The sequence below is a fragment of the Strix aluco genome, chromosome 6 (genome assembly GCF_031877795.1).
Source record: "Strix aluco isolate bStrAlu1 chromosome 6, bStrAlu1.hap1, whole genome shotgun sequence".
In the NCBI taxonomy this organism is placed as follows: domain Eukaryota; kingdom Metazoa; phylum Chordata; class Aves; order Strigiformes; family Strigidae; genus Strix; species Strix aluco.
The window spans coordinates 14,080,762-14,091,007 of record NC_133936.1 but is presented as its reverse complement, the minus strand read 5'-3'; the positions used below and the strand labels follow the sequence as shown (position 1 = coordinate 14,091,007).

General features: G+C 41.9%; 1 protein-coding gene across 1 annotated transcript in view; it reads right to left on the bottom strand.

Annotated features, from left to right (window-relative positions):
- Positions 1–3,937: 3,937 nt before the first annotated feature.
- Positions 3,938–10,246, bottom strand: part of TFCP2L1 (transcription factor CP2 like 1) — a 38,115-nt gene continuing 31,806 nt past the window's right edge. The window contains exon 15 of the mRNA XM_074828766.1: positions 3,938–9,941. Within this exon, the coding sequence (XP_074684867.1) occupies positions 9,904–9,941 (38 nt within the window). The 3' untranslated portion in view covers positions 3,938–9,903. The remainder of the gene's footprint in view (positions 9,942–10,246) is intronic.

Here is a 10,246-nt window from a genome sequence, read left to right as displayed (position 1 = left end):
ACATAATTTCTGATGATAAACTTAACTACACAGCAGTGAACTAAATTTTCTGATGACAAACCAGAAACCCAATCATAAATAACCTACTTTAAATATGAAGAGCCACTATTCCTTAGAAATGTGCCCAAAGATGAGACTCCAGGGGACAATCCTACCACACAGTTTCAGCCACCACTTAAGGCTGATACCACAAAACACCCAGTATCATCCATGGAGATACACAGTGTCCTCCAGAAACCAGTAAGAATAGCCTAACTGGGAGCTCATGCTCCCTTCATCCAGGCACCCTGGTGAAAGCCGGTAGTGCAAAACCCTCCTCCCCACTGTCATTATAAAATTTGCGGACTCACTTTGTTTAAACAACTATGGAGAGAGGTGTCCTCCTGAGCAGGCTGTCAGTAGGTTGTGTTTCTGAGCAATGTGTTTAGGAAGTGGACGCACATTTAAATCAGCAACATGACTGTGTGCATATTTGTTTGGGAACAGAGACTCCTCTTCTGCAGACACAGTGGGCATGTTGCAGCCATCAGCAGAGACTGGCAGAGCCAGAAGGGAGCCAAAGCTTTTGAAAAAGCAAAGCAGAATCTCTCTTTTTTTTTTCCCCCACTAATTACTTCAACTATCACCAAATTTATCCCCATGTTCTCACTTGAACTTTAATTCTTTCAGGCCATGCATGTGACAGTAAATAACTACGGCTGGTCAGGAAACAAAAGCCTCATAGGCACCTCCGTGAAATGAGGTAAATCTGTTGGAAAAGGGAAACTGTGGGCGGTTCTGGAATAATTTTGCCTGGGACAATGTTCTTTGTCTTCAGTACAGCTGTGCCGAAGCACGCACTTGGCTTAACGTATGTGGCTTCCATGTTTTTGCACTGAGCTTTCCTTTCCGGGGCTGCTCCAGCCACACAGTCTCAGCCACATTTTTCTTCCTGGATAAAATCATGTGCTCATTTTTTCACTCAACTTTTCCCTGATTCTGCTACCACGGGTTAAACTATTACATGATGTCATGGAGATCTTAATTCCCAAAGTGGTGCCAACCATCCAAGAACTCTTTCTTCTGGGAGATACTAAGATTTGAAAATGTTTTCATGAAGAAATCTCTCCTAGAATTGCATCTGATTCAGTCTATCCAATGTATTTCTAGAACGTCTTCCCTCTAAAGCATAGTCTTAACTTCAGCATTTAAATTTTCACCCTTGGAAAATTATTTCAGTGCACTAATATGTTCAGCTAATTTTGGATTCCTGCTAATCAGTCTTTTTTCCAGCTATATCATACTTGCTTATGACTTAATATCAGTGAAATCAGAACTGAGGCTTTTCTAGGCTGCGAAATGAATAGCAGCACTGTTAGCAACAGTCAAAACCAGAAGATTTTAGGATTAAAAAAAATACATAGCAAAAGAAAAAAGTGTATGTATTTTCATAACAAGCAGAACTTCTAATATATCAGGCACCCTCAGAGCAAAAAGGACAAATCAGGGTCATGTGCATCCACATCCACATCCACAGCAGGGAGCAGACAGATGCTGGTTTGGAAGTCCCAGCATAAGGACATTGGTGATCTGGTACTCCAAGATCACTCATCACCTTGGGAGGGACTTTATCCAGGGTAGTAGTGTACCATCTTTTACTGCTTCATTTTCTTTTATTTAAAACATTATTTTCTTCCAGCTTTCTGTTTGTTGTCCTTACTCAACAGGCTCCAAAGTGGATTTTATTTGTTGCTCTAACTTACCAGTATAGCATAATATTGAGTGTAGAGCCTGATTTACATCACCATTCTCCAAGAAATGGGAAGAAGGATGTTTTTTCTGTGATGACCCAAGACAGGCACTACAGTCTGTTGTGCTCTCCTAGACAGACTCATAGCACTTGGCACCTTAGTTCCTCCCTGAAATGAGACTTGTGCACCCCAAAGCCCAGTGACTGCCCTGCATCCCTGGGCTACGCATCTCTGGGAAGCAGAGAAGTCTACACTTGTCTGAAACCCCAGTTTGATCAGGACAACCAGCTTCTACTGTAAGATATTTAAAAAAAATGAATTATTACAGTGTCAAATCTTTCCTACCCAGGTAAGCCTGGAAGCATTTAGCTTCTTTACAGAAAGAATATGAGGGATGTTATTTCCCTGCCTGCTCCATAGCTGTGACTAATCCTTTCAACTGAAAGACTGCATTGTTTTGTAAATTGGAAAATTAATTTTTAAATGTTTGCTTGCTGTTGAGGATTTAAATGAGATTAGGCCAACACTTTGGCTAAGCAGCTCCAGTCTTAGGTCTTGGCTCTCCTCGCTCATGAAAAGCTCTTTTCAGCTCCTGTCCAGTCTTAATTACAGCTGCTGCCAACTTCTGGGTATGTTCCCTAGGAGGCCTTTTCCTTATAAGCTTCTCTATTGGTGTGTTTCTCATAGAAACTAAGTTGTGCAGTATTACCTCTTTCCCTGTCCTTAAACCCCTTTTATCAAGCAATTTTAGGTAAAAAAAACTTCCTGGTATTCCTTTTTGCATTTACCAATCCCTGCCAGCACATGGGTCAGGTTTACAGGAAAAGAAGGATAATCTTGCATTGATGCATGGAGCTTGGTGGGAACCACCCATGCATGCAATGCTCATGTGGCACTCCACACCCTGGGGGGGCTCAGGGAGGGATTCACCTCCCTCCTTCTGAAAGCCCCAAGGATGGCCCCTGCAGCTGGCAGGGCTCATACAGCCACCAAGCACTTGCTGCTGGTGGCCTCACACACTCAGCACCTTCCAGCCAGCCCTGAAGAGCCCAGACGCCAGCCTTGAACCCCTGAGTGCCTACCGTCATCCTGTCATCATGGTACAAACAGTCCAGCTCCCTGCAAATGGATTTGAACCTCTGCTGAAGCTCAAGCAGCTGTATTCAATCCCAGCATCCCTGAGACATGATGCTGCCTAACCATCCACAGAGCAGTTGAACTCTTCAACAATATCAGGCTTCAGATAGCTGGACTGCTACCTCTGGAGAAACCTTAAGCTAACAGAAATTAGGGTAGATAGTCCCTTCCCTCTTCTCAGAGATGTCTGAGTCACAAGTAGTGAAAAATAATCAATTCTCATCTACCTTCATCTAGGAATATTGTCTATGCCCTTATACTTTGCATATGAACTGATATATATAGAGGCACATGCTGCATTTTCTAGTTTTGTGACTCAAATACTTCTTCAGCAAAAAAAAAAAAAAAGGAGCCAAAATTGATTTTGAGGTCAATTCAGGTTAAGCAGCACCCTTACATGGTAGTACATCCATTCCTTCTTCTTTACCTTAACATGAAGTTTGGCTGCTGGAAGATACCATTTGCAAACTGGGTTCCATCTTCTCCGACAGGAAAATCTCCTGAACATGTATGTTATTAGATCTATGGCTTAACCCTTAGAGGATAAAGTTCTTCCAGTCAAACCATTGTGAATGCTTCATGTCCAAACCTCACTGCCTCTTCTCCAGCATGTGTCTAACAGCTGCTAAATAGGACAGAGCATTGCTACCAGGAAGGACTTTTCGTTCGTCTCTGATGTCACTGAGGACCAGGCTCTGAAATGGCCGTGTCCTCTGAGCACTGCAAGACCAAAGCCAGCTGTCATCTAACACAGCTTGTGCTCTCACTAAAGCATACGCCCACTGTCACAGCTTCTGCAAGAATCAGGCATTTGTCCTCATGCCTTGACCTGGATTAAATACGAACTGGTCACAGCATTGTGCTGCAGAGAAATGAAGTCAGTCCCAACACAAAGAAAATGCTGCAGGACATTTGGCTATAGCTGATGTTCTCTCACCAGCACTTTGCAAACTGTTCTCACTGACTTTGAGAGGGTGCCCAGCACCTTACAGCTGCATGCTGAGGAGGAGCCGATGTCGAGGCTCTCCTGTGCCCATCCACACCAAGCAAAGCAGAGACAAAACCCGTGCTTCTTACAAACAGGTTTATTTGCATTTTGACTGGAGCACAGATTCTAGATACAGATTTCTTCTGCACAACAGTACAAGAGCCAGTGCAAAATATGCTTTTTTTTAATTCATGTACAAAAAAAAAAACCAAAAACCAACAAACGAAAAGACAAAGAGTGTGGCAGTATTTACTCACAACTGGTATGCCTCAGCCTCCAATTGACCCACCTCTACTCGCCCTCACCCGTCACACCGACTTTGTGTCAGCATCGCCTGTCTCGAACAGCTGCATTGTCAGCGAAGAGAGGTAACTCCCCTAGCCCTTTGAAAGATAAACACTCACCCCAAGCAAACTAGGACAAGCAGGCTACTTAAAGTTGGACACACTAGCTGGTCACCAATGCATCCCCCCCCAGGGAGCAGAAGAATTTTGAGTGAATGTCAAAAATAAATGTACAAAATCAGAAATGCACAAAAAATTAGGCACCAGCTCAACCCATTTGTTAAAGAGAGGCAAGGATGTTAAGATACACGTCCAGTCTGCCTTCTCATATTCACCCACAGTAGTGATGATCAAGGACAAACACTACCCACTTTGAGTACCCTGTGCTGTCAAACAGATTATAACCTTAAGAAAATGTTTCTATTAGTAGCATAAAATTAAATCATTTCATAACTGGAGGAGAAAGAAGCTACAGTCTGAATACAAGCATTTCTTTGAGAACAGTCAAAAACAAAAACAGAAACAGACAAAAAACCTGTCCCAGTCATCCACCAGATGATTGTTAGAATTACAGCCAATGCTTAAGCAATACAACATTGAGCTAGGAAAGTCATTGTATGGTTGTTCTGCTTAGGGAGTAGCTCTTACTACTTTACAAAGCGTTGAGCAATCTATTTCTCTTTTACTCTAACTAAATTTCAGAAGCTGCAATATAGAACTGCAGTGTTAGTGCAAGAATATGCTCATCTTCACCAAGGCCTGGGATTTACATTGCAGAAATTCATCAAATTTACATCACTCCAAATGTACCATGTCCAAATCACCTAGAGTCACTATTATGGACTTACACATTTCTACCCAAGGAATACCTGGGTTTCAAAGCTTGATCAACCAGAGTCTTTTCTATTGAACTGCAATTAAACAAAGCAGAGTACCAGTTAAAGCCAAAGAACACAAGTACTCAGCACATATACGTGTTGATACAGTACAGTATGTATGTGTATATATACGCATAAATATGTATATGTTACATTATAAGGAGAGTGCCAATCAGGACTCCTCAACTGCAAGAATCCTTTTACCGTCTCCAAGTCTTGAAACTCCAGCCCATTAAATTTCACACCAAGACAATGAGAACTCCAAATATTTTCCAGATTGATTTATTACTTCTGCTTTAGCCCACTAACCAAGCAGGGCCAGCTGAAATAACAGGAGCTTTAATTTTAATAACACCAGTCCTGCCACTTCAGGCAGATGGCACAAATTTCTATCACCAGATTATTTGCCCCTTCCTTTGCCCTGCAGTTGTGTATCATGGGCATTTTTATGAGTTCTCAGACCATCACTAGAGTCATACTAACTGATCTGTATCAATTTACTCAGTTGTCAGAAAAAAATGCCACAATTTATGAAACAATTTCAAACAGCCAGTACTGATCTGATGAGAACCCAGGTTTATATTTTGCTCTACTGGCTGGAGTCATATGGTTTTTAATCATGTAACAGTTCTGCCTTTTCATCCCCAGCAAGCCCACTTCTACTCAGAGGGGCTGTCATCATACATACAACCTAAGAGCTGGTCAGTTTGGGATACCATATTATTCATTGTAATCCTAAAACCCAGACCTTATAAAGGTCTGCTGTACAAATTCCACATGTAGAGCTGAAAAAAGTCTCATTTAAATTACTTTGAGCAGGACGTTTCATTTGTTACTTTTTTAAAAAGAAATAGGAGCACCAACAACAAAAAGCAAGAATAAATGTAACAGGCACTTAAGAGCAAAGCAAATGCAAAAGTCTTTCGGATATTTAGATGAGGGGGAGCTACTCATCTCCCTTGCCTTTAGTCTATCTAGAATTTAGACATCTAGCCCAAACTAATCATTTTTGCTTCCTCCAGTCTTGAGGAAACAGGCTTCATTCTGGAGGCTCAAACCTCAAACAGGGAAAATGAGTCTCTCCAGGGATGGCAGACCCTCTGTAACCACAGGGAGCCTAAGATTACCTGCCACTTAAGTGAGACAAGACTGTCTCACTCCTCACATAAATCCCTACCATAAATCCTGAAGGCTTTGCTTGGTTCCTGCATGGACAAATTCACCAACCTCAGCGGGGCAAAGATTTGCTTTTATATTTTTGGGAGGCAGAGTGGAAAGTTTGTCAAGCAGTCCAATCTCACACCAATGTTGCTCTGACCACTTGTACTAGCTGCTCAGCCACAATGGTTCATGGCCAGTTTGCCCACGTACAAGAACTGGTTGGTTACGCAGCATCATGCAACAAGGGCAAAGTGTGCAACACGTTTTCCTAACACCCAGAGATGCATCGCAGTCTATATGTTCCTCAAGGGAGGCAGCAGAGGGGAAGGTGCTGATCTCTCTCTGTTGTTAAGAGATAGGACACGAGGGAATGGAATGAAGCTGCATCAGGGAAAGTTCAGGCTGGATAGGAGAAGGTTCTTCACCAAGAGGGTTGTTGGTCACTGGAACAGCTCCCCAGGGAAGTGGTCACAGCACCAAGCCTGTCAAGAGTTTAAGGAATGCTGGACAATGCTCTTAGTCATATGGTTTAGTTTTAGGTAGTCCTACAAGGAGTTGAACTCAATGATCTTGAGACATTCTATGATTCTAAGTTGAAGTAACTTGACATTCTCCTAGACACCAAACTAGCTGTGCTGTGTCTTCATGGGCATGTATGTTACTTGACCACAATCCTCTAAATTTCTGCTGGGACTACAGAGGTTCAACAAGGACTAGAACTACTCTGTTAAGTAAGCGTAGGCCTTACACACATATTGAAGTTATACAGCTTTACAAACAGGCTAACGTAGATAAAAGAGTAGAGCCCACCCAATAGGACAATATTTATAATCTATGCAATTGTTTACTCTAGCATACCTCCTTACAGCATGAAAAGGAGAACAAGATATATTATCAAATTCATCCTCATATGAATTTTTTTATTTTTGAAAATCTAAATATAACAAGGCCCTAATGGAGAGTTATTTTGTTCAAAATTAATCAAGCAAGTGCATAAAATTCCTTACGACCAAGATTTTTTTTTAATTAATCAAGAACAAGTTATATTTTTTTAAATAAGCAAACAGTTCTCAGTCTGTAAGTCTGGAAGCAAATTTACCTCTATCCTTTCTTCACACGGCTGTGTTTCAGTATTGCTGTGTTCCCTGAATTACAGGGCTATCACAGGTAAGTGGATGCAGTACAGGCTACACTCCTGGCAACTCCAAGGTGTTTTTTAAACCCTTCTCACCAGGTTAGATTCACTGCTCCAAGTCGCACACCAACAACAGCCATGCCATACACTGGGCCAGTATTACAAAACAGGATGAAAAAGCACAGTCAATGTACATCTTCCAAAGCACTTTCCACAAAATAAACCAACAGCCCCTGGTATGCAGGAACACATTGGTCCCACCTACTCGCAAAAAGCAGCTGGAGTTGATTCCCCATTTTGGAAGGCAGCTGTAACTGTGTGGCCACAACCTGTATGCCTCAGTGCCCATAGGGCTCCCCCGCTCCCTGTGTGGAACAGGCTGCAAAGCCAGACAGATGACACAGGCACCAAGGCAGGGTCAAGCTTGCCATGGTTTCACCTTCCTTTCAAAAAGATGTCATTTCCCATCCTCCACAAGGCATTTCTTCCCCTAAAGCTCCCCCCGGCCTCTGTGTCTGACCTCCCCTGTCTGTCAGGAGACCACTGACAACCTCCTCCCCTACGCAACCTGGTCCTCAACCAAGAAGCCTCAAAATCCTTCACTTCAGGGGGAGGAATCACTGTGTCCCAAAGCCTAAGCGTCCTTTTTGGCGAAACACTACAATTCATGGAGCATCCAGGACAGTCAGTTGAGCAAGATCATGCCCAAGTAGGCACTGTTACTCAATTAGCTGGGTTGGCTGAAGGTTTTCCCATTGTAACATGATTTTTCTATTCTAGTATTATTTTTGGTGTAAAGAAAAAAAATCGGTGGGGATGGGTGGGTTTTTTTGCGCAAAACTTGATGATTTTAATGAAAAAAAGGTTGCTTTTCTCAATATTTTGCTGTTTATTTCTGTTGGGAAAACTTGAAACACATCGTTTTTGTCAGAAAAATATCAGTCCGTGTCTGCCTGAATTCCTCCAGTGTCAGCTGGGAGCTGTAATTCACAGGCTCCATGTCCCCCTCTTTCCCAGAAGGCTGGGTTCCTGGGCACCCCTCCAGCCTTCATGACGCATTCCCCCTTTGACTAACCCACGGTAAGAGCATCATGGGATCTGTAACCCAGCCAAAGAGACCAGCCCCAAGGGAGACATGGCGCACACGGCACTTGAATGGTAATTTCTGAGGTCTGCAACAGTAGCTCAAACTGATGCTGCTTTAAGGGCCAAATGGATTTAATTAAATGTTTCCATTTCAAAAGGCTAGAACATTTTATTCAGCATTTTCCAGCTGACAATTTCTCATTTTTTGAAAAATTTCCATTCCAGGAAAATTTTTTGTATTTCAGCTTTCCATCTCAATTCAGGATAAAATTTAATGTTCAAGTATCAGAATTCGATGCTATATAGACATTTGGTTTGGGAAACACTTATTAATTAGCTGCCAAAAGTGAAATTACTCCATCCATGCAAGAAGGGCGTGATTCAGTTTGCCTTTGACATCAGTGGAAGCCACTTTTTCAGTTTAGTGGAGCCTGGATGGCATCCCAAAAGATCAAGGGAGGGTGGAGTTGACCATAGTTGCAGATATTGGAAACAGGAGTCAAGAGTGAAATAGCAAGAATACGAGAAGCAGCAACTAAGATGATCTGTTACCTGGACTCAATCAAAAGCTTTACTTACTTTGGTGAGTAACAGAAGGAAAAAACATTAGGATTGTAAAACCTAATCCGAGTTACAGTAAAGATAGAAGTTAATCAACGCTTTGTAGAGTAGAATAAATCCATAGTATGAATTTGTCATGAGTTCTATAACTTTCAACGTTCAAAACATTTCCTCAGAAAACCTTCACATACTCCATTCAGAGAGACTACTCTAAAGCTAAAGATATAATATGGTACTGAACTGTTTGCCTCAGGTTGCCTGTCCTCCCTTGAACCCTGCAAAATTGTTCTGTTGGATGGGTATTACAGAAGCTCTGTCAGGAGGGCCCAAGGTCTCTGGACTCTGAGCACGTCTACAGGTGAAGAACAGCTAAGAGTGAGCTTCCAGGATTGACACTCAGGGTGAGGACTGAGCACCAAATCCATCCTCTGCATTGCCCAATCTGGTTTTGGATGTAGCCCCAGGCCTTCCACCTCAAAGAGTAAAAGAGGACCCCCGAGGAGCCTATGTCCACCAGCAACAGGGTGTGTGTTGAAAGCAAGAGAGCACTCAGAACAGTAAATAAATCTATTCACCCAACCATGAGGGGTCTAGAAAATTGGGTTTTGTTTATCTTTCATTTCCCTTTAGTACAAGGCAGATGTTTCTAAGTAATAAGCAGAAACCTCAACAATTTTTAAGACTGAAGAGGAAGGGAGGGAGGAAGAAACATGTACAAGCTTTGAGGATGTTCTCAGCTCCAGCTTCAAAAAAAACCAAAACCAAAACCACACACCACCAAAAAATGTATATCTGTAAAAGCAAGTTTTTCCTTAAGCTGTTTGGTAATTCTTAGTTCATAGGAGCATTTTATCCGAAGGTTCTTCATGTTTCCAGTCTAGGTTGTCGCAATCTCAGTGAGGCACTAAATTTTAGGCTGTTAAAGTCTTTCTATGCAGCATGGTCATTTTAAAATGATGTGGTAGCCATCATTGCTTTCAGCTGTAACAAAGAAATGCAAAGCATTTTTTCATTGCTTTTAGAAAACAGCACAGATACAGAACTCTAGATTTTCTTCTTAAGTAGTTTGCAACAGTTTGTACTCTTGTTCCACAACCCACTTACGAAAATCAACGTTGAACATCTAGGTCAAAGCATTTACATTAAAAAATACAACATACTAACTGTTATCTTTTATCATTTTACTAGGTCTTCTGCTCATTTATGTCAGTGGTATCAATGGATTTATGAAAGTTTTATAACAGTTTAACTGAGAGAAAAGCATAGATCAATCAGTCTACCATAGT